A 22,720-nucleotide genomic window follows, 5' to 3' on the forward strand; every position below is an offset into this window, starting at 1 on the left:
ATTTTAAAGTACAGATAAAGATAAAAATATTTTAGCAAGACATGTTAATTATTAGGGGTATTCAACTACAATTTAATTTGGTTTAGATAAAAATTTGAACCAAACGATAAATTTTCAGTTTTACAAAATTTCAAACCAAATCAAACCGTGGAATTTTTATAAACAAACCAAACCGTGAATTTCGATTGAATCTGTTTTGGATGATTAATTCTAAGTTTTAAGTTTCATAGTAATATAGTGCATGCAATAGTATAGTTTTAAAAAAAATTAGCAATTTACACTTGATAGAAATTTAGTAAATATTTTATTTGATCCTGAATTAGAATGATTATAAGTAAAAATCATATATTAAAATATTTAAGCACGTTAAAAGTTGTAGTTATGTTTATATGTAGCAAAAGGTGAAATAAATAAATTCTCAATATAATTCGATTGTTATAAAGCTCATTAATAATAAAAAAAATAAACTAAAAATATATACATATATCCAAAAAAAAATCATATTAGATTAACAAAATTTATTACTCTATTTTTTTTATATTAATGCAATCGATTTGAATTGGTTTATTTTTATCGCCATAGGTGAACGTAAATTTGGAACAAAATCAAACATTGTTTAATGTTTTAGTGGTGAACTTTATAATATAAATAGAGAAAATCATAATGATTTAAATGATATATATATTTATACACACACATATAAGCATTAGGAAAATAGGTTTAGATTCGAATTAACTATAAATAAACACATGTTGGGCTAACACTTACTAGTAGAATTCAAATATACCAATCTTGCCTAATTTTATATTTGATAATATTCACATATTAAATATACAATTTTGAAACCAAAAATCACTTGCCATTTTACCCTTAAAATTAAAATAAAAGAAAGAAAATCACCTCCACTCTCAGCGGTCGTCAGTGCTGAGGGAAGAAACCCTACCCAATTCCGCCGCCTCCTCCGCTGCCAACGCCTCCTCCTTTTCTGCTGCCTCATCTATTCACCCTTGTAAGCACATGTGCATTTAATCCGTTTTTTTAAATAATGTTCTGGGTTTCTATATTCCTGGCACATAAATCTTTTTGCATTGAAATTTACGTCGTAGATTTGAATAAGTTTCTGTTTCTGTGTTGGAGTGTCATGTTTTTTTTTTTTTTTTTTATTATTGATGCCGTGGACCTGTGGCTTTAGTTTCATTTTTAACCTTTTATACAATTCAATCGAGAAAGGTTAACGATAATAGTGATATATCGAATTATCACTTGTTTAGTGAATCCCTCTGCCACATCCCTTCCAACTATCCTTTTTTTTTTGCTATCGTCGGGTCTCGCGATAAACACTATATAATGGGGGTAAACAGTGAAATTTGTCCACCTAAGAGTTAGACGGCGATCAATTGGAAACCACCTGGTCGATCAAAGGTAGCATTAGGTGGTGTAATGTTTTGTGGTAGGAAAGAGTGTTGCACATGATCTCCACCTCTCTTATTATTAATACCACCTAATTAACTACTTCCACATATTACCATGAGCAAGAAGGAGAATCGTTAAAAAATTTGCATTATTATTAGAAATTTTGTCCTGGAAATAACATTGCCAAAAGGAAATAGCAAACCATACAATTCAATTGTGTTACATCTTTCAACCTGAGGCCATGAGGGAAGGTGTTTTTTTTTTTTGCCTTTAACGGGTTTGCACGTGCAAACATTTTTCAGATTTCATATCGTAAAGGGAGAGATAAGAAGACAGAGGAAGAGAAAAGGACGTAAGCTTTTTGGTCTTGTGCCACTTGCCATTATTCTGACATTAGCTCGTAGAAGATTCTGAGCTCAGGTACCGTGGAAAGGTTCTAAAATTGCTTATGAAGTATGTCTTCAATTCATTTGATTTAGGATTTTAATTTTAAATAATTACACATGAGATTTATATTTATCGTTTATTTTGCCTGTTCTTGATACAAGTTCAGTTGGAATGATAATAGGATAGTTTTATTTGACTCATTTTGGTTTCAATATGTAACGTAATTCATTTGGTATTGTGCTGCAAAATTATGAATTTGTTTGCGGTTTTTAGTAACGATTAACCCCTTTGGATGAAAATGACAACAGTGATTTGCGGAAACCATTGGGGGTTTATTATTCTTTAGTTGCATTCGTATTATAAACATTGAATCTGAAATAATCAAATCATCTTAAAAAGGAATTGTTTGATAAGTTGATAAGGTGAAGTTCGATCAAGCTTCATTTGGAAAATCGAACTTTTAGACCTATGTTATGAGTAGTAAAGAGTTTCTTGAAAAAATAAAATTAATGTATGTTTTAGTGTAACAAAGTTGCTCTCTTAAATTATTTTACTAGTTTTTTAAAATGACTTAAAGACTTGTTATTCTGGAGGCAACACATGTCACATTTTCCTCTCTCAGTGCATGCGCACAATATTGGCCCCACTTTTGTTTAAATGTCTTTTATTTTATGTAAAAACGCTTTTAACATTTAACGTGATTGCTCATGATTATTTTAACAAGTAAAAGAAGGAGCATGCTTAGAGTTCTTTTTCCTTTTCTAACTTCACGAAACGATGTGGTGATTTCTTAAATAGAACAGGCTTTATTCCAAAAATGCTCATTAATACTGGACTTTAATAGGTGCAACATTCATTTTGTGAAATGCCTTATCTGGTACGTGAGCATTTATTCATTGGCAATATTGGAGATGCTGCCGACATTCTTCAGAATGGAGGCAATGAAATCACACACATACTATCGGTCCTTAGTTCCGCATCCATTTCTTTCTTCTCGGAATGGCGCAGTGGGCTTTCTATTCCAAGCAAAGAAATTAAAAAGGTCTATGTTGGGGGATCAGGATCTGAAGATGTTTCAGGTGACTGGTCGAAGAGTTCGCTGTCACCAGACAAACTCCTATACGCTTTGGAGTATGCAGGCAAGGATTTGAAGTTTGTGAGGATGGCAGTGCCTCTGAGAGACATGGAGAATGAAAATTTACTTGACTATTTGGAAGTTTGCTTGGATTTCATTGAAGACAGTAGGAAAGAGGGATCTGTTTTGGTGCACTGCTTTGCTGGTGTATCAAGGAGGTATATTTTAATATTCTTTTGTTAATTATGAATCTATATTTGGGTCATGCGTTCACTTTGTGTGAAACTGTGTTATGTCTTTACTCTTTATAGAAATGATGTCAACACTCCAGCAGATGTGATGATCTTGATTTTGCTACCTTAATTTGATGGGAAAATAGATTCTTGCCTAGTGCTAAGTAAAAGATCTTAAACTTTTCTACTTGGATTAAATGAGCAGCTTGAGTGCCTGCAATTTCGAAGCTTTACTACTTTCATTAACATAGCCCGCTATTATGTTCTTTACTTTTTTTTGCCTTTCATTTATTTTTTGTTGTATTATGATGTACCATTTGGTTCGTGGTATGAGACAAATAGTATGGAGATAAATAATATTTTTTAATAATAAAATATGTAAAAATGATAATTAATATAATGTTTGATTTGATTGATTAATTTGATTAAATTTGAGATAATGTGATATTACCGTTTTGTCTTTTTGAAAATATTAATAAAATATTTATAATATTATTTATTAAGGGTAATATTGTAATTTCAATTCAATGATTTGATTGATGTGAGATATATGATTGATGTAAGATAACTGATTAGTAGATGAATAAATAATATGATGCATCAAACATGAGATTAGATTGAATAAACATGTTGATAAAAATATGAATAAATAATATAGCGAATCAAACGGTACCTGAGAACATTAATCCTGATAATTAATGAAGTAAGCTATAAATTTTAGTCTTTACTTATATGCCAAATACATTATAGTTGATAACATATCTTTTCATTGAATATGAGTATCAAATGTAGTCTATAAAGAAGTTCAATTTTCAACAATAATCTGCATTCTCCGAGTACTTGTCTCGGTGTTGCATGTTTTTGTACTTGCCGGAAATGTCCCCGACTTTCCCGCTTTCACTGGCTTGTTCTAAGATTGACCATGGTTGTCAGCCTTGGGCTGGGATACTTTTTTTGGGATAAAGGCCAATATTTGATTGCACTGATAAAACCCTGGGTCTTTTTGGAGAACTTGGACTCAGAAGCATATCCAATGAAATATTGGATGGATTCATATATATATTCAAACGCTTACTTTTTCTTCTCTTTTGTCTTTATTTTCATTTGTCTCTTTCTCCTTGAAATGGGTCTAAATCACTTGTTGACTAGGTCAAAATTCAAGAAATCTGTGGAATTGTAAATAAATTGAGAAAATATATTCGTTGTTGTCTTCTCACGATTGAAGTTACTCTGCTGATTAGCTCGCTTGTGAAAGAATGACTTGGATTCTTTTGGTATCACTAAAAAGTGTGGACTCTCATCTGATATTTACTAATTCGTGGTTTTTATCGCAATATTCTTTTATATAATTTCAATTTTCTCTTGTCAAAACCCCATGTTTACCCCTGATTATTCTCATGTTTCGAGTCAATTCATATCCAGCTTTTATTCAGAGAAGGCATACATTTTAATTGATTTTGTTCTCTGCTTTGTCAAGCCCTAGGGGTTTACACCCTTCTTTGCGTGTGTTCGTTGCAGTGCAGCTATTATTACAGCGTACCTGATGAAATGTGAGCAAATATCACAAGAAGGTGAGCAACTTTCACATGTTTTAGAATTTCGGTTCTTTAAATTGAGGCGTGCAATTTGATGACAAGATCTTAATACCTTTATTGATAAGTTTCATTAATAATTAATATTATTTATATTCTTGATCTTGTTTTTAACTTATTGTGTATGTTGCATTGACCTCCAGATGCCATCGAATCATTACGGCAAAGCTGTGAATTTGTATGTCCGAATGATGGTTTTCTGGAGCAGGTGATATAAGATTGAATTATTCTGTACATACGTTGATCCTTCATGATCGTTCTTAGCTTTATGTGTCCCTTGTGATTATTTGAAGGTTGACTATCTCTTTTCCAACAATGCAGTTAAAAATGTTCGAACAAATGGGTTTTAAGGTTGATCGTGCTAGCCCAACGTACAAGCGCTTCCGCTTAAAAATTTTAGGTTATTTTTTTTACCTGGACAAGGTTATCTTTTAATTGATTCTTTTATGTGTTAGATGATCTAGATTAGTGTGTGCTACTAGTCGTTTACAAGTTCAACTTCAATTGCCATTTTCTTGATTGATCTATATGTTGTGAATTACATTGTTCGAAGGAACATTGCAATGGTCAGAGGATGGTAATATCCATAGAAAGTGTGATTTGTCAGTAAACGTTTATGTTCCCCGATTCATACTTGTTCATGTTCAGAGTCCGGATGCTGGTGGTTTAAAAATGTCAGGAGTAGAATTACGGGTAGAAGAAAAGAAAGAGCGATAAAAATGATGTATTCTTACTGATAGAAATGAGAAGTAATTACCTTCTTGCGTTGTGGGAGACAGAAGCAGTACATTTTATTACTATTCTTGCTTAATTATGATGCAAGTAGGAACACTTTTTCAGACAATACATTCTAAAACCAATTCTAAATTTTATTGTAGCTGTCTTTTGTGCTCCAAAAGAAAACAATACAGATTGTAAATCTACTAGTTATTAATCGATCGTAATATGAATGGAAGAACCCTTCTCTTCTCTGTGAATGAGTGAATAAATAAAGCTCATGATCATTGGTGGCATGGATGATTTCTTTAGTATTCCCGACATGGTACTTCTACCATATACTTTGTCGTTATCACAGTTGAACTTCTCATATTTTGCACATCCCAACAGGTGATTCCTATAACCGTGGAGAAAAAATAGATGGTTCTAAGTTCAGTGCTGATCCTGCCCTGCCAGCTGAAAATGCATCAGAGGTGGAGCACTCGCTTGATAAAGAAGTGATTCCTACTCCTGCCTACCGCTGCAAGAAATGCCGTAGAGTAGTTGCATTAAAAGACCATGTTGTGGATCACATTCCAGGAGAGGGCGAGACATGCTTCGACTGGCATAAAAGGAGAAGTGGGGACCCTTTTAACAAATCTGATGAGGATGAATGTTCCTCTATCTTTGTCGAGCCGCTACGTTGGATGACAACAGGTAAGATATATCGAAATTTGTGATTTATATGTTAGTTTATGTGTCGCCCTTTACTTTTTAACTATTAGTGGTTTCAACCCAAACCTGTGTCAGTTTGACCCATTTTCAAAATAATAATTGAGGTTTCTGATGTGGGATCACACAGTCGTGGAAGGTGGACTAGAGGGTAAGCTGTTATGCGCCCACTGTGAAGCTCGTTTAGGCTACTTTAACTGGTCTGGAATTCAGTGCAGTTGTGGAAGCTGGATTACTCCGGCCTTTCAGCTTCACAAAAGCAAAGTCGACGTCAGTAGCATCTAAACTTCCCTCCACACAACTATTCCCTTTTTTAAGTTTCCGAAATACATGGTGCACATACTACATCCTTTTTTTTTTCTCCCTATTTTAATACATCGTGACTGATCTTTATCGCCGAATTTGAAAGATTTTCTTAAGATATTGTGAGTTTGACGTGAAGTGTCAAATATCTCGTCGATGGGGGAGTCTGTTTGATCATGTTGATGATGCAATACCAAATATTATGATAGATTCTAAAGGAGCGAAGTACAACCCAAAGGGCGATGTTTAGAAAACATGTGGAATAATCCCATCTCAACGATATTTTGGTTCCTGACAAATATATGGATTAATTATTTATACCTTGTTATAACATGTTCGTACCTCTCTCATCAATAGTCAATCTTTTCAAAGATAAACACCGATAATTATTTTTTAGATAAAAAATGCGTATTTAATAAATAATGGTGGTTACAATATAAGTTTTATCAACTAAAAATATACTTATTTAATCTTTTATGCATGGCTTGTGTTGATAATATGTTTTTGAATTGAAGCCCAAATGGAAGCATTGTTTCAACTGCAAGGATGTTTTTAAAGAGTGTTTTCACGCCATACTCATTCAAACTTGTTGAAATATTTTCGGTACTCGACTTTCCACGGACAAATAAATAATCGATGCCTTTAAAAGTTTTTGAAAAACATGAAATTGCTCATTTGCTCGTCTTGTTTCATTTCTATACCAGCTTAAATCTCTTTGTGGCCCATTGGTTACGAAATTTAGCAGAAGAAAACAGGTGGAAATAGGCCGAAATAGTTTTTTTTTTAAAAAAATAAATAAGGAAAGTGGGATGAAGGAAGATAAAATGGATCTAAAAAAAGTTGAGACCGAGGAAATATAGCCAAAATATGAAAATGTAGGGGAGTTTCACACCTAATTTATGCAAAGACAGGTGGCCTCATGCAACTTTTTCTAACATAAAAGATGAATAACTCGATTTAGCAAGCCAGAAAGCAAAGACAAAGACTAGTGGGTATCGACTAGTCATGACTCATTCGTGATGATACCCTTGAAACTTTTTTCTTTCTGATGTAGAAATTTCAGTATAAAATTTGAAAATCTTATAAAGAGATTTCCCAAATAACTTAAAGTCGATAAAGTTACAATGAGATAATTAATGTTTATCTAACAAGTCTTTAGTCTGAATCGCAGCATCCAACCCAAACATTTCCATATCTATTTAATTTGTTTCACCCTTTAAATTTACCTTATAAATATAGGGCTTTGATGCAAATCATGCATATATACACAGCCACAAACAAATTTACACCCAAAACTACGAACACAAACTACTGTTTATATTATAATATGGCAGGTGGCTTCTTCAGGCGGTTTTCAACTTTCTTGATCGTGCTGATGCTACTCATGGCAGCTGGTAGTTTACAAATTTCTGTCATTGAATGAATTCTTACATTTTCTTAATAACTCATGCATATCAATCTTTAGTTCCCGTGGAACATAATGATATCAAGATTTAAGGATATATAGAAGTGTTTACTCGGACTCTTTTCAAGATTTTATTCCTTCAACCCTTTTTTCTTTTCATCTTCTTAATCGAAATTTGACAGAGAGGATTGAAGATATGAGTAAAGATTTATTTGTTTGAAAGGCTGCTTATTATCGTCATTTTTTGTTGTGGTGTGTGATAAATTAAGATGTGATTATTACAGAAGAGGTGGCAGAAGCAAGAACATGCGAGTCGAAGAGTCATAGGTTCAAGGGAGCTTGTGTAAGCAAAACCAACTGCGCTTCTGTGTGCATAACTGAAGGGTTTCACGGTGGCCGTTGCCGGGGCTTTCGCCGTCGATGTTTCTGCACAAAGCATTGTTAAAGAAGACAGATGGATGCATGCTTGTCATTATGAATAAATCTGATATATCCGTGGATGATCGAAGTTTTCGAATTACTTGTGTGTCTTTGTGATTGTTTTGCATGAGTCAATGTGTTCTTGGCTTTTTCATAAATAATATATTGGTACGAAAGGAAAGAAGAAAGTGAAGGAGTTTCTACGATTGAATCATCAATGTACCCATATCTCTTCTCGAATTTGATGTCATTAGAAAGGTACTGAATATATTCTGTGAAATAATCTTTTTACAATAAAAATGGAAGAAGAGAGGAGAGAACATTATCCAAAATGGCTTAAAATTTGATCCAAATACAGTACCATAACAAGATCAATTCATGTACGGTGACATTATTTTTCCAAACGAAAAAGAAATCTCCACCTTCGAAACTATATATATCATTGGGTGAATGAGATGAAAAGGAAACATAAAAACGCAACAGAGGGGTGGAAAGGATGTCTTGTTGCCTATCACTTTTCCTCCCACATAAGAATCTTGTATCTACAACATACAGAAAGTCATCATCTATGGTGTTAATAAACAAGGTTACTCGACACTACTTGATCTTTGAATTATCTCTTCAAAACTCGCAAGAAGATCCCAACCTTTGCTTAGAAAAGCATATAGACCTCCCCACGAATGCCTCGGGCAAAAGTCCTTCAAAACTCTCCAAGAGCAACCGCCATTCCTCATCGTTCATTTCGTCGAAAGAAATGCCTTGACCATCATGGCTATAATTTGGTACAGCAAAACTCAGGCTCCGCATCAACCCACCAGATTTGAGATTATCGTCCTGATGTTTGTCTCCATTCGAAAAATGATTACTCAAGTAGGTGTTCTTCTCAAGATCTTCGTTCTTATTCGAATGAACGATGAAGGAACATCTAATGCATTCATCGATGAAAATTTTGGAATTAGTGGTGGCTTACCTTTTTTGGGGGATTTAAAATGTAGGACTTGGAGAATGTCTGAATCTTTGTTGAGGTCATCTTTCTTTTCATCAGATCGTCAAATAGGAACATCTCATTAACTTCTACATTTTGATTATCACTGGTATTATCATCACAATTTCTGTCACCCAGGTTGACAATTGCGTTGAAACATAGAATCTCCAACTCGCTCCAATTCTCTTCTCCTCCATTAAATTCTCGAGTCATCATTTCACCTATATCAGCAAGACATAGGTCAAATGTGGTTGCTTGCTTCAAAAAGATCGTACAGAGCACAAGAGCTCGAATGGAAGACACTCGAATTAATGGAAGCTCAGTTCTTAGCATTTCTTTATCTTTAAACGGATCGAGACCAGATATGTACTCAACTTCGGACACAGAAAATGGTATTGAAGATTGAGGCCAGTGCAGCCACTCAAAATATGGATCTTCAAGTGACTCGGGCAAGCAAAACCCATGGTCGATGGGAACTAACTCGGCTCCCGCCCCAGCATAATTCTCTCTCTCTTGCTTCACCAGAATATTCCCCGCGTGTCTATCAAGATTCATCAGCCTCACATCTAATATACCAATATGGTGCACAGAAGCGACTGAGAAGCTTGAAGGGCCCCAATCTCCAGCATCAGAATCATGATTTACAAAACATTGAAGCGATGCAATTTTAAGGGCGGGGACAAATCTGATTCCACGTTATTCATGTTGAATCTGACGTGAGAAAATTTAACCAATGCTGTCGGCGGGACACTGGAAAAACCATAATGATCAAGAAGATAAGCTGCAGCTTCAAGGGGACCTGCTTCACCGATCCTAATACAGCGTTTCATGCCAGGTTGACCTAACATCCGTCCACCAAAGCATTTTGGATTATTGAACACTAGAGGTTCCTCGTCCACAGGCTTTGCAACAGATATAGACACGATCTCGAGAGCGCATAAAGTAGGCACCGCCAAACCCATTAGACGCTGACTCTGGATTGACACCAGAAGCTATGGCTATTGCAACTTCAACAACCAGAGCTCTTACTCTTGGTGCAGTGTGGCCGCCAATTATTTCAATTCTGGCATTGGGACCAAAGTTGTCTTCTACTGTGGAAGAATTTGATAGGCATGGGGAGGAAAAGCTTTTGTAGTTGTTGGCCCCAATTATATTAAAGTCGAGCATTTTGTACTCGAGCTGAGTGAAGGATTGGAGTTTGTATCTTTGGGGCCGGGCGAATGGCTTGAATCCATGACCTTGATCAACGGCAACAGCCATTTTTGGAAATATCATGCAGGCGATGATGGCTATTATACATGCAAGGGTGGCTTCTTAAAGGATTTCTGGAGGATTTGTCTTCCCTGGGAGATTAGACATCACTTGCTTGAAAAAAAAAAGATTGCAAAATTTAAGATTTCAAGACGAGCTCAACAAAATTTACACTAATTTTAATATAATTTTCTATTAGAAATCATTTTGCTAGCAGTTCCCAGTCGCCAATCACAAGCCTTGACGGATTCTTGGATTGAACATCATCAATTGCTATTCGTGGTATGTTTCTTACTATTTAAATGACCTCAGCGACAGAGCCAATTTTTCGGACACATGTACAAGTCAAAGCTCAGGTACCATCAGTTCCCCAAGATTCTGGTTTGCAGGAAGTTAACGATGTCTTACTTGAAATTCACATAAAAAAGACAGCAAAACGGACAATTCGAACCATGATGCTAATCTCCGGACACCTGCAAAACATCAATCAATATGTTTGAAATCCATGATGTAAACTGGACTCTGCACACAGGAATCAGGCAGACAATGTTTGAGCAAACGAAAGATAATGTTTGGGATATATTAATCAATTTCACACATACCATCCTATTATTCCCTCGCTTCCTCCGCTTAAAAGTCGCCAAATAGACTGCACAGATTGTCATTCATAAATAAATCTCCTCGTTTTGCATAATAGAAAAGTGAAAAAAAAAATGAACAAAAACATCGGGTTCACGACAAATTTAAAATTTGATGTCCATATTTTCAGATCAATATTCTTTGAAAAATTAAATACGAATCATCCAAGCAATCATGATTACAGACAAACAGCATCAAAATGAAGAAAATAAACAACTACTATAGCAGAAATAAAGCAAAAAGAAATCTAAAAAACGAACCCTGAACACTGGTGAGGCATTCAGGGAGACGAGACGGCAACGGCAGAGCGATTTATTCCGTCTCCAAAAAAACTCTAAAGAAAATATGAAATGCCTTTTTTCGTCGAAAAAAATAAGCAGTGGGTTGGTTTTTCCCGGGGTGGGAAAAAATATCGAAATACCGAAATACCGAAAAATCGGACCGAAAAAATACCGAACTTATCGAAAAAATCGGTATACCGTTTTTCGGTATCGGTATCGGTACGAAATATTTTTTTTTTCGGTATTTCGATATATACCGAAATACCGAAAATAATTTATTATTATTATTATTTTTTAAATTTAAGTTCGGTACCGAAAAAATTTCGGTAGTATACCGATAAAGTTTTCGGTGTCGGTACGGTACCGGTATGAATTTTTTTCATACCGAAAATTCGGTATACCGAATGTGCGGTATACCGAATTTCCGGTATCGGTATCGATATGGAAAAATTCCACACCGATATTTTCGGTACGGTATACCGTACCGTACCCACCCCTAGTTTTTCCAATTTTAAATTCTCTCCCTCTCTTACATGCCGATGTTTTTGCGAAGAAGTCAGCTATTTTTGCATTATATTTAAATGATTATCAAAATATAATTATAAAAAATAGTGAGGTTTATACTGTAATTTTGATATATAAGTATCTAGAAATACTGACTCTATCCGCTGAACTACATATAACTTACATTAAAATTTTAATGTTTTATTAAATATATATAATTACTAAAACATAGCATGACATCAAAATTAGTTATTTTAAGTGTCTCAAAGTTAATAAAATAATATAAAATAATTTGCACTTCGTGTTATTCTAGTTTAATGGGGTTCTTTTTTTTAGGTCTGCGTTCTTTGCTTAGACCTCGTACCCATTCATACTGGCACTGCATTGGATTTTACGTGAGCAGCTAGCGATGGCAATTGTACAATGTTGCATGTTGTTTATCATGGTATGTGTTTTTCATTCAGGTAATGGATCGATATCTGGATCCATTGGTAGCTCATTTGAAGGCAATGCTTAATTACAGAAAGTTTAGGAGGCCCACTAAATATGAAGTTGACGAGCTCTTTGGATCTGAGAATAAATTAAAAAATAAAAAAATAACCTCTGTAACTTAATTCGTTGAACTATATATAACTTACATTAAAATTTTAATATTTTATTAATATATATAATTAATAAAACAAACTATGACATCAAAATTAGTCACTCTAAATATCTCAAATTTAATAAAATAGTATAAAATAATATAGATGTATTCAAATAGCTTATTCGATTTGTATCTATCATAAAAATAAGATTTTTGTACAACACTAACATATATAATACTTTGCACAGACCCAAATCTGTACTTGAACCTTTAAAGTTGCGTATTTATTATTTATTAAAATTATCTTTCTAGGGTCTTCTTGGTTGGAGCGTAATTGGGATGGCCGGCAACACAGTGATCTCCGACGATGAAGGTACACTCCCATAACAGGAAATTACCCTCATTTTTTGCTGAAATACTTTATTTAATATATTGTAAAGAATTGATCTTTCTTGGGATTTTTCGTTCGGAATTTTATGCCTGAAGATGAGATTGGTGTCGAGGAAGAAGAAATTGACGAAGAGACTTACGGAGACCGAACCCATGACGGCGACGGCGACGGCGATGAGGATGATGAAGACGATGGTGCGTGTCTTACCTCATCTTCGAAATATTTCACATTTATGAATATTGTTAGTTATTTAGAGTTAATTGTTCATTTTCATAGTTTAATTGTCTTGGATTTCAAATTTTCCATTTTTTGTTCGGTTTGAACGAAATATATTTTTATAAGTATCAAAAAAAGTAGTTTTATCAAGTAAGTTTTCTTTTTAAATTGTTTAATTGAGTTAGGATTTCAAAAAGTTTCAGTACTTTTTGTTGTTGGAAGAAATAACAAACCCCTGTTTTACGAGAAAATTTATTTATCACCTACCGAGCGAATTTAGTTATTTCCTTTTGCCTGGGTTACTAAAATTTTCAAGTTTTGGTTGGGGTTGGAAGAAGTCCCCACTTTGGTTGGAATTTGAATTATTTGTGTTTCAGGTGTGGTATTTTTTCTTAGGTGCTACTTCGGTTAAAGCGTGGTAATTGGTGATTCTGCACTCTTAAAAAAATTGGTTATTTGTGGTGTATTGCTATGACTGTGTCTCTGTATAGTTTTGCATGATTTGTGGGCTTATGCTTTTTCATTGTCTCATAATTGTAGTTTAGTCATGATGTTATTATACATACTGGAATCTCACTACACCATGCTGTTATCTTATTGATAAAGAACCAGAATTCTGCATATGAGAAAAAGGAATAATCATATTAAAAGGATGAGTTTTGTTGTTCTAGAATATGTACATCACAAAATTTATCTCCTGAGATGTCTGGTAGACATCTTTCTCCCTTTCTATTATACTTTATTAGAGCACGGTTCTCTTTTTTTCTCACTGTAAAAAATCTGTTCATAATGCTTTCCACAATGAAATCTGTTGGTCTTTTGATACAGAAGAAGGGCAGGATGAATATGAGAAAGATGGTTTCATAGTGGATGATGTTGATGAAGAAGAGGGGGAGGAAGAAGAAAACAGGGCTGATAGTGATGAGGAGAGGCAAAAGAAGAAGAAAAGGAAGAAAAGGTTATTTATTTATTTCATCAATCGCCTGGATACTTTTCTTTACAATATTCACTCTGCTATTCTGTAGTCCAGGGATGAAAACATGTTTTTTGCCTTGATAAAAATTTCTCTGGTTGACTATAGGGACTCTGAGAGGAATTATGTGCTTGATGAAGATGATTATGAACTTCTTCAGGAGAGCAACATCTCCGTTCCTCGCCCAAAACTTGTAAGTTTGATTTCTTACCTGGTTTGATGCCTAATGCCTTTCACAGATCGCGAGCAAAGTAATTTTGCCTTTTTCTTTTACATATATATTTATATATTGTATAGAATCAGTCATTTATGGTGGAACTTGTTTTTACATGATTAGGAGAGTAAGAAGTTCAAACGATTGAAAAAGGCACGGAGAGATGTGGAAGAAGGCTCGTCTGGGTTTTCTGATGAAGAGGAGTTCGATGGAAATGGAATAGGAGGGCGTACAGCTGAGGAGAAGCTCAAACGTAGCTTGTTTGGTGATGATGATGGTAAATCTCCCCCGAACCATTTTCTCTCTTCTGCAGGAAAATTGGAACCTTCTTATTGCGAATTATTTCTTAAATATTCTAGGACAACCCCTTGAGGATATTGCCGAGGAGGACGAACAGGCAGAAGAAGAGGAGGATGTAGACATTGGGGAAGAAGATGAAATGGCTGATTTTATTGTTGATGAAGAAGAAGTTGATGAACATGGAGCTCCTGTGAGGTACATTTAACGTGCCTAATTTTTTTGGAATCTGGCCGTACACTCTATTCATTGGGAGTATATATCGTCTTATCTTAATGCAGGAGGAAGAAGCCCAAAAAGAGTAGGCAACGACCTGGAATATTATCGTCTGCACTCCAGGAAGCACATGAAATATTTGGAGATGTTGAAGACCTTTTGAGGATACGCAAGTTGGAAGTGAGGGACAGATATGGTGAAACTGATAAAAGAAGCCTTGAAGATCAATTCGATCCCAGTGTACTTTCTGAGAAGTATATGACTGAAAAGGATGATCGAATTAGGGAAATAGACATTCCTGAAAGAATGCAGGTTTGTTTAGTGCCTATAAGAATATCCGTCCTTTCTTTCCCATGACGAGGCTTCCGTTTTTGGTAAAACTTCTATTATTCTTTGTAGATATCTGAAGAGGGTACTGGTCAACCTGCAATAGATGATCTTAACATTGAGTTGGAGAGAGAGTGGATATTCAATCAGCTTGTTGGTGGTGTAGTGCCACCATTAATGAACAAGAGAGGTTCTGCAGCTGAAGATTTAAATGAAGTCAAGAGCCATATTGCAAGATTTTTGGAATTAATGCACGTTCAGAAGTTAGATGTATGTAATTTTTTTCTAAATTGGTGTTTTCCTTCAAAAAGAGACGAGCTTTCTTTATTTTCTGTGTGTGTGTTTATATCAGAATAATGTATCAACTGTCTGTAGTTTTGATCGAGTTATGATTGTTCACATTCACTTTATTTTCTTATTCCAGTATTTCATTTTATTCTTCCTCAGCTTGAAGCATAAGATGATTTGTGCTTCAGCATGAGAGGATTTTAGCAGTAAATATGAAATTCTGAGAGTTTATTTAATCGTTCATCAATGTCATTAGATACCATTCATTGCTATGTACCGGAAAGAGGAGATTTTCAGCCTATTACAAGAACCAGATGAGCCTGAAGCTGACATTCAAAATGACCCTAACTGGAGACCAACACTTAAATGGCACAAGGTTAGCATTTAATCTTTCTCGTTTGTGACTACGTCGAAGTATTTTTTTTATTACTCGAAATATCTGTTACTCTCATATAAATTGTCGAATGGTACTTGACACTGTTTTATCAACTGAAGATTTTTCAACGTGATCAATTTGTCCAGTTATTGAGAAAACAACTAGCATGGTTAGAAAGCTCCCCTAAAATATTACCATTTAGAAATAATAAATAATTTTATTATTCCAAGAGAGAGAGTTTCATATGAAAATATAATATGTATTTGACCTTTACAAACGAAATTACATTCAGTCTTATGTGGAGTGGGTACTTGGGAAGGTTCAGCAAGATATTTCAACAGTGGTGTGCTGCAGGTGCTTTGGACAATCCATGACTTGGATAAGAAGTGGCTTCTTCTTCAGAAAAGAAAGAGTGCACTACAGTTATACTACAACAAGCGGTTCGAAGAAGAGTCACGAAGAGTATACGATGAGACGCAGCTCTTTTTAAACCAACAACTCTTTGAATCAGTTTCCAAGTCACTCAAAGCTGCTGATTCAGAAAGAGAGCTGGATGACGTTGACTCAAAATTTAATTTGCACTTCCCCCCTGGCGAAGTCGTCCTAGATGAGGGGCAGTTTAAAAGACCAAAGAGGAAGTCTCAGTACAGCATTTGCAGTAAAGCTGGCTTATGGGAGGTTGCAAACAAGTTTGGTTACAGTTCTGAGCAGTTTGGATTGCAGATTTCTCTGGAGAAAATGGTAGGTTCATTTTTTTCTGGTTTCCCTTGTTTTTAACTGCAATATTGAGTGGGATATTTTTTAAATTTTTTGAAGAGAATGGATGAATTGGAAGATGCAAAGGAAACACCTGAAGAAATGGCCTCTAATTTTACGTGTGCTATGTTTGAAACGTCTCAAGCTGTTCTCAAAGGTGCAAGGCACATGGTATGCATGTTCTCTTGATTTTGAATCGTAAATGTACTTTCAGTGATTTTCACAGGTCTTATTAAAGTTTGCTATCTTGCACTACTCTCCAGGCAGCTGTTGAGATTAGCTGTGAACCATGTGTCCGGAGGCACGTCCGTAGCATCTTTATGGAAAATGCTGTAGTGTCAACCAGTCCTACATCTGATGGTAACGTGGCAATTGATTCTTTTCACCAATTTGCTGGAGTCAAGTGGTTACGAGACAAACCATTTACTAGATTTGAGGATGCAACTTGGCTTTTAGTTCAAAAGGCTGAAGAGGAGAAGCTCCTTCAAGTAACTATCAAGCTACCAGAAGTAGTTCTCGATAAGTTGATAAGCGATTCAAACGATTATTATCTGAGTGATGGAGTGAGCAGATCCGCTCAATTATGGAATGAACAGAGAAAATTGATTCTTCATGATGCGTTCTACAATTTTCTTCTACCTTCGATGGAAAAGGAAGGTAGATCTCTTCTGACTGCTAGAGCAAAAACCTGGTTGCTATGGGAATTTGGAAAGCTGTTGTGGGACAAAGTGTCTGTGGCGCCGTTTCAGCGAAAAGAAAATGATGTCAATACGGATGAAGAAGCAGCACCCAGGGTTATGGCTTGCTGCTGGGGTCCTAGTAAGCCAGCTACTACTTTTGTCATGCTGGATGCAGCTGGAGAGATTTTAGATGTGTTGAATGCTCCATCACTCAGCCTTAACAATCAGAATGCTAATGCTCAGCAACGTAAGAGAAATGATCAGCAACGGGTGCAGAAATTTATGATGGACCACCAACCACATGTCGTCTCTCTAGGGGCAGCTAATTTGTCTTGTACTCGGCTGAAGGAAGATATTTACGAGGTAACATGGTCGAACTATTTCTTATGTTTGTCTTTGCTTTTATGTATTCGAAATCATTATCCACCTTTTTGAATTCACCCTTTGGATGCTGAGCTTATTCTTTATGGTTGTGCTTCTTCTATTATCAGATTATATTCAAAATGGTGGAGGATAATCCGAGAGATGTTGGTCACAATATGGATAATTTGAATATTTTCTATGGTGACGAATCTCTTCCACGTCTATATGAAAATTCTCGCATATCTGTGGATCAGCTTCCCTCCCAGGAAGGTAATAAACTTTTTTTTTGTTGATATTTTCATATGTCAAGGTTGAAAAAAATTCTGTTATCCTTTAAAGGTTATGGGCATGTTGTGGCTCTTACCGATGGTTCTGACATTAATATTGAGGAAACCTATAGGATGCATGGAGATGTAGAAATAGATATGATTTTTTCCGTTCTTCAGGTATTATTAGACGTGCTGTGGCTCTGGGACGCTATCTTCAGAATCCATTAGCCATGGTTACAACATTATGTGGGCCAGGTAGGGAGATATTATCTTGGAAACTACATCCTTTCGAGAATTTTCTCACTCCTGATGAGAAGTATGGGATGGTTGAACAAGTTATGGTGGATGTAACTAACCAAGTTGGTCTTGACGTTAACTTGGCTTCCAGTCACGAATGGTTGTTTGCTCCTCTGCAGTTTATTTCTGGGCTTGGACCCAGAAAAGCAGCTTCTCTCCAAAGGTCTTTAGTAAGAGCTGGAGCCATTTTCACTAGGAAAGACCTGTTGACACATCATGGTCTTGGTAAAAAGGTTTTCATTAATGCAGTTGGATTCCTTCGAGTCCGTCGTAGCGGATTGACATCCAGTAGTACTCAATTTATTGATTTGTTAGATGATACAAGAATTCATCCAGAGTTTTACGGCCTTGCTCAAGAGCTGGCCAAAGATATTTACCGGGAGGATGTCAATGATGATGGCAATGATGATGATGATGATATGCTGGAAATGGCCATTGAACATGTCAGGGAAAAGCCTCAGTTATTGAGGGCCGTCGATGTTAATGAATATGCCTATCAGAAAAATCGTTTGAACCGAAAAGAAACCCTGAATGATATAAGATTGGAATTAATTGAAGGATTCCAAGATCGTCGCAGAACATATGTAGAACCTAGTCAGGATGATGAATTTTACATGATCTCAGGAGAAACTGAAGAAACTTTATCGGAAGGAAGAATCGTACAAGCAACGGTGCGAAGGATTCAACCTCAAAGAGCTATTTGTGTCCTTGAATCTGGATTGACTGGCATGCTCAGCAAGGAAGATATTGCTGATGATTGGCGGGATATTAATGATTTATCTGATAAACTTCATGAAGGTGATATTATAACATGCAAAATCAAATCAATTCAAAAAAATCGTTATCAGGTGTTCTTAACTTGTAGAGAAAGTGAAATGAGGAATAACCGCTTCCAGAGCCATCGGGGTATGGATCCTTACTATCATGAAGAACGCAGCACCTCACACACTGAGCAAGAAAAAGCTCGTAAAGAAAAGGAGCTTGCAAATAAGCATTTTAAGCCAAGGATGATTGTCCACCCTCGATTCCAAAATATTACAGCTGATGAAGCAGTAGAGGTGTGTTATCAGTCTCCAAGTAGCGTATCATGATATATTATTTTTGCCTCTGTTGCATTTCATATGTGCTGATATGTAATGCTTCCATGAGTACAGTCCACTTCATTGATAATGTGATTTATCTCATGATTTTCGATTGTGGATGCTGTTAAGAAAAGAGTGCGAGTGCAATTCAAATTGTGGAAGCATCTATTACATTTCTTAGTTTGTGGATGTTGACATTTGTTTATAGAATTATAAGTGGTCCTTTTATGTATTTCATTGACTTAGACACCAAAACATGATCGTGCAAATTTTAAACTGGAAGTATGTATCTGTGTGTGTACATCAGATTCTTTTACAACAGTAGAAACGTTCACGCTTTTTGGCGAATACCTCGTGATTTTGTTTTAAACTTCTATGTGATACGTGCAATATATTTTCAAGCACAATATATTACATACTTCTGCTTTACAGTAGAGGCATACTTTGATTTTCTGTAGCCATCAGGGTTTCTTCCTTTTCCAAACAATTAGAAATCCGTGATAATATTTCCTCTATGTTTGTTTTGATAAATTTAGCTTTTTTTGGGTGCGTTCATCCTTCCTTTTTCCAATTGTGGACAGTTTCTTTCAAACAAGGATCCTGGTGAAAGCGTCATCCGTCCAAACGTTCGTGGTCCTTCACATTTGACTTTAACATTGAAAATCTATGATGGGGTTTATGCAAACAAGGACATAGTTGAAGGTGGGAAGGAACACAAGGACATCACAAGCTTGCTTCGAATAGGAAAAACATTGAAAATTGGAGAGGACACCTTTGAGGATCTTGATGAGGTAATTAACCCGAGCCTTTTATTTGAACAATTGATGAATTATTGATTTGGCAAATGTATCCCAAATAATTTCAAATGATGTCTCAGGGAGGTTGTAAGTTGCAATTTTGGGTTTACCATCCATTATTTTTTTTTCTTTTCCCTTTTAATGACGCTGAATCTGTATGGGGATTGGGGAACTAACAATTTTTCATGGGGATGGAAAAGAAGCAACTTTTTGTTTATGCTGTGGTACAATTTTAGCTGATTTTTGAAGACGTGGATCTTTATACTGGAGAAGATCCTTCTTGCTTGTCGTGTGCCTGTTCTCTTATAAGCCAATTGATATTTAACAAAAAAGACTCAGTGTTCCTCAAACTCAATTAGTGATGAAATTCACTTTTCTCCACACTATTCAACATTGAATATTCAACTTTTGTCTGTAACTTTGCACTTTGTGTTGTTCTAGTTTAATGGGTTCTTTTTTTAAGTTCTGCATTCTTTGCTTAGACCTCGTACCCATTCATACTGGCACTGCATTGGATTTTATGTGAGCAGCTAGCGATGGCAATTGTACAATGTTGCATGTTGTTTATCATGGTATGTGTTTTTCATTCAGGTAATGGATCGATATCTGGATCCATTGGTAGCTCATTTGAAGGCAATGCTTAATTACAGAAAGTTTAGGAGGGGCACTAAATATGAAGTTGATGAGCTCCTTAGAATCGAGAAATCTGAGAATCCAATGAGAATCGTCTATTGCTTTGGTATATCTTATGAACATCCTGGCACATTCATCTTAACTTACATCCGATGTTCAAATCCACATCACGAATACATAGGTCTCTATCCGAAGGGATTTAAATTCCGGAAGCGAATGTTTGAGGACATAGACCGTCTTGTGGCATATTTCCAGAGACACATTGACGATCCTCTTGATTCTGCACCATCAATTCGATCTGTTGCCGCTATGGTTCCAATGAGAAGTCCTGCAACTGGCGGCTCATCTGGTTTTGGTGGAGGTTGGGGTGGTTCAGCACAGGATGACAGGTGGAGAGGTGACCAATCTATGGACCGAGATAGGACTTCTAGAACAGGTAAGCCTGAATGTTAAGCTTCGGTCTCGTTGCATTTATTTATGTTGTATTCCATTTTGGAGACGAGATGTTCTACTTTAAGATAACTAATGCACTTGGGTAGGAAAACTCTTTTATCGAAAGTGTTTCTATGTTTTTTTTTTTGAAAACGAAAAGAAGTGATATTTCAATGGAGAATCCTTTTTTCTATTTTACAAAAAGCGTCTTGCAAGAAGCCAAAAGCCAGAAGAATTGGTTTCGTGGTTTTTAAACTATATTTTAAAATTTATAATCACTTACGTTTTTATCTATCATATACTTGGAGAAACCAAGAGAAATGAAGTTTTTTGTAAATTACTTTTCGGACGATTTTTTTATGTTGTGACTACAAATGTGTTTTTCCAGCAGGGAGAGGTGAGTATAGAAATGGTGGTGGCCCGGAGGGTCATCCCAGTGGGGCTCCTAGATCATACGGTAGCCGCGGACGTTTGCGTGAACGAGGCTCATATGGTGGTAGTAGGGGAGACAGGTAGGAGTCACAAAGGTGTTGATGGTAGAGAGATTGGCAGTGCTGGAATACTTAGCCTTGCCCTCGTAAGTTATCTCATATGGTGGTAGTAGGGGAGGCAGGTAGGAGTCACAAAGGTGGTGATGGCTGGAATACTTAGCCTTGCCCTCGTAAGTTATACTTTTCGGTGCTCTCGATAGATCAGGTATAATATTTATTCCAACTACCTCAACTCAACATTTGTGTATTATTATTATTATTTTCATAAAGCAATGGAAATAAACCTTTTGGAAGTTGGATTAGACTCGATTATTTTAAGTTGATTATATCGAAGGGATGCATTTCAATCATATTCGCAAAGACGTTTATGCAATACTGCAAGACCAAAAAAATGAGATTATAAATTATTACTTCTTGTTTTTAGCTAAATGCCTTGGTTTCATGAAAACGGTAAAATTTTAATTAATAGATTCTCTTAAATTTTTGTTTCTCCTGATCAGATGCTCCACTTTTCAATGAATTCATTTCTTTAGTTCAACCAAACCAAAATAAATTATTATAATCGATAGTAAATTGTGCAAGGATATGTATGGGCCGGGAATCGAGAAGATGCATCTTCCTCGCCAAATCTTCAGATGGAACACAAATGGATAATGATAAATTTTATAAAAAAATTCTATTAGATTTTACTATTATTTAATTAATTTTACAATAATTAATAACTACATTGTTTTTAAAAATATAGGTTATATACACGCCTATTAAATTGTCATATGGGGGCTTTGTAACGTTTCCTCTCCAAGAATTTAAATATTTATTTATGTTCTACATTTGATTAAATATACTAGATTATTTTTATCTTTTATAATTTAATACAAATCAATAGTAATAACAATATTAATCGCTCTTTTTTTTCAGTAAATAATCTAACATTTTATTTACTCAAAAAAGTATATTTGATTTTTTGTATGGAAACATATAAATTATACATAAAAAAATGATTCCGTTAGCACTATGCTTTGTTTAACTCACTTCCAATCAAGCTTTTATCGATCGATTGATCCCCCACGAACTGAATCGATGAGGAGCCATGGCAGGTGGATTCAGCAAACTAAATGAA

At 35.4% G+C, this 22,720-nt stretch overlaps 3 protein-coding genes and 1 pseudogene across 8 annotated transcripts; 3 read left to right on the forward strand and 1 right to left on the reverse strand.

Moving 5' to 3' along the window:
- Positions 1-875: 875 nt before the first annotated feature.
- LOC142548410 (uncharacterized) lies at positions 876-6,749 on the forward strand. Of its 3 annotated transcripts, none has more exons than XM_075656702.1 (8): positions 876-1,009; positions 1,716-1,833; positions 2,599-3,093; positions 4,627-4,679; positions 4,844-4,908; positions 5,022-5,100; positions 5,808-6,113; positions 6,259-6,749. In XM_075656702.1, the coding sequence occupies exons 3-8, from the start codon at positions 2,666-2,668 to the stop codon at positions 6,411-6,413; spliced, it is 1,086 nt and encodes a 361-aa protein (XP_075512817.1). In that variant the 5' UTR covers positions 876-1,009; positions 1,716-1,833; positions 2,599-2,665; the 3' UTR covers positions 6,414-6,749. The 3 variants fall into 3 exon arrangements, with proteins under 3 accessions (XP_075512817.1, XP_075512816.1, XP_075512818.1); XM_075656701.1 differs by having other exon boundaries at positions 2,645-3,093; XM_075656703.1 differs by lacking the exon at positions 1,716-1,833 and having other exon boundaries at positions 2,645-3,093.
- An 847-nt stretch (positions 6,750-7,596) lies between these two features.
- On the forward strand, positions 7,597-8,355 carry LOC142548411 (defensin J1-2-like). 3 transcript variants are annotated; one of them, XM_075656704.1, is made up of 2 exons: positions 7,597-7,825; positions 8,106-8,355. In XM_075656704.1, exons 1-2 carry the CDS (start codon positions 7,678-7,680, stop codon positions 8,279-8,281), a joined length of 324 nt encoding a protein of 107 aa, XP_075512819.1. In that variant the 5' UTR covers positions 7,597-7,677; the 3' UTR covers positions 8,282-8,355. The 3 variants fall into 3 exon arrangements, with proteins under 3 accessions (XP_075512819.1, XP_075512821.1, XP_075512820.1); XM_075656706.1 differs by having other exon boundaries at positions 7,602-7,825; positions 8,124-8,355; XM_075656705.1 differs by having other exon boundaries at positions 7,606-7,825; positions 8,121-8,355.
- LOC142548409 (phosphatidylinositol 4-kinase gamma 8-like) lies at positions 8,192-10,516 on the reverse strand (annotated as a pseudogene).
- A 2,213-nt stretch (positions 10,517-12,729) lies between these two features.
- LOC142548412 (transcription elongation factor SPT6 homolog) lies at positions 12,730-21,960 on the forward strand. Of its 2 annotated transcripts, none has more exons than XM_075656707.1 (17): positions 12,730-12,875; positions 12,989-13,087; positions 13,938-14,067; positions 14,191-14,275; positions 14,420-14,573; positions 14,656-14,791; positions 14,875-15,121; positions 15,209-15,406; positions 15,681-15,800; positions 16,155-16,541; positions 16,617-16,727; positions 16,820-17,599; positions 17,728-17,869; positions 18,046-19,223; positions 19,829-20,038; positions 20,636-21,113; positions 21,498-21,960. In XM_075656707.1, the coding sequence occupies exons 1-17, from the start codon at positions 12,842-12,844 to the stop codon at positions 21,623-21,625; spliced, it is 4,617 nt and encodes a 1,538-aa protein (XP_075512822.1). In that variant the 5' UTR covers positions 12,730-12,841; the 3' UTR covers positions 21,626-21,960. The 2 variants fall into 2 exon arrangements, with proteins under 2 accessions (XP_075512822.1, XP_075512823.1); XM_075656708.1 differs by having other exon boundaries at positions 21,501-21,960.
- The last annotated feature ends 760 nt before the right edge of the window (positions 21,961-22,720 follow it).

Source organism: Primulina tabacum, chromosome 6, assembly GCF_025594145.1.
Source record: "Primulina tabacum isolate GXHZ01 chromosome 6, ASM2559414v2, whole genome shotgun sequence".
Classification (NCBI taxonomy): domain Eukaryota; kingdom Viridiplantae; phylum Streptophyta; class Magnoliopsida; order Lamiales; family Gesneriaceae; genus Primulina; species Primulina tabacum.

Bases quoted from the DNA above. Each gene is read 5' to 3' on its own strand.
- LOC142548410 (XM_075656702.1), top strand. From the start codon at position 2,666: ATGCCTTATCTGGTACGTGAGCATTTATTCATTGGCAATATTGGAGAT. The intron at 3,094-4,626 runs GTATATTTTAAT...TGTTCGTTGCAG, and splicing joins TTTGCTGGTGTATCAAGGAG to TGCAGCTATTATTACAGCGT. The intron at 4,909-5,021 runs GTGATATAAGAT...CCAACAATGCAG, and splicing joins ATGATGGTTTTCTGGAGCAG to TTAAAAATGTTCGAACAAAT.
- LOC142548412 (XM_075656707.1), top strand. From the start codon at position 12,842: ATGGCCGGCAACACAGTGATCTCCGACGATGAAG. The intron at 14,792-14,874 runs GTACATTTAACG...ATCTTAATGCAG, and splicing joins GAACATGGAGCTCCTGTGAG to GAGGAAGAAGCCCAAAAAGA. The intron at 20,039-20,635 runs GTAATTAACCCG...TTTTTCATTCAG, and splicing joins CCTTTGAGGATCTTGATGAG to GTAATGGATCGATATCTGGA.
- LOC142548411 (XM_075656704.1), top strand. From the start codon at position 7,678: ATGCAAATCATGCATATATACACAGCCACAAACAAATTTACACCCAAA. The intron at 7,826-8,105 runs GTAGTTTACAAA...TGATAAATTAAG, and splicing joins GATGCTACTCATGGCAGCTG to ATGTGATTATTACAGAAGAG.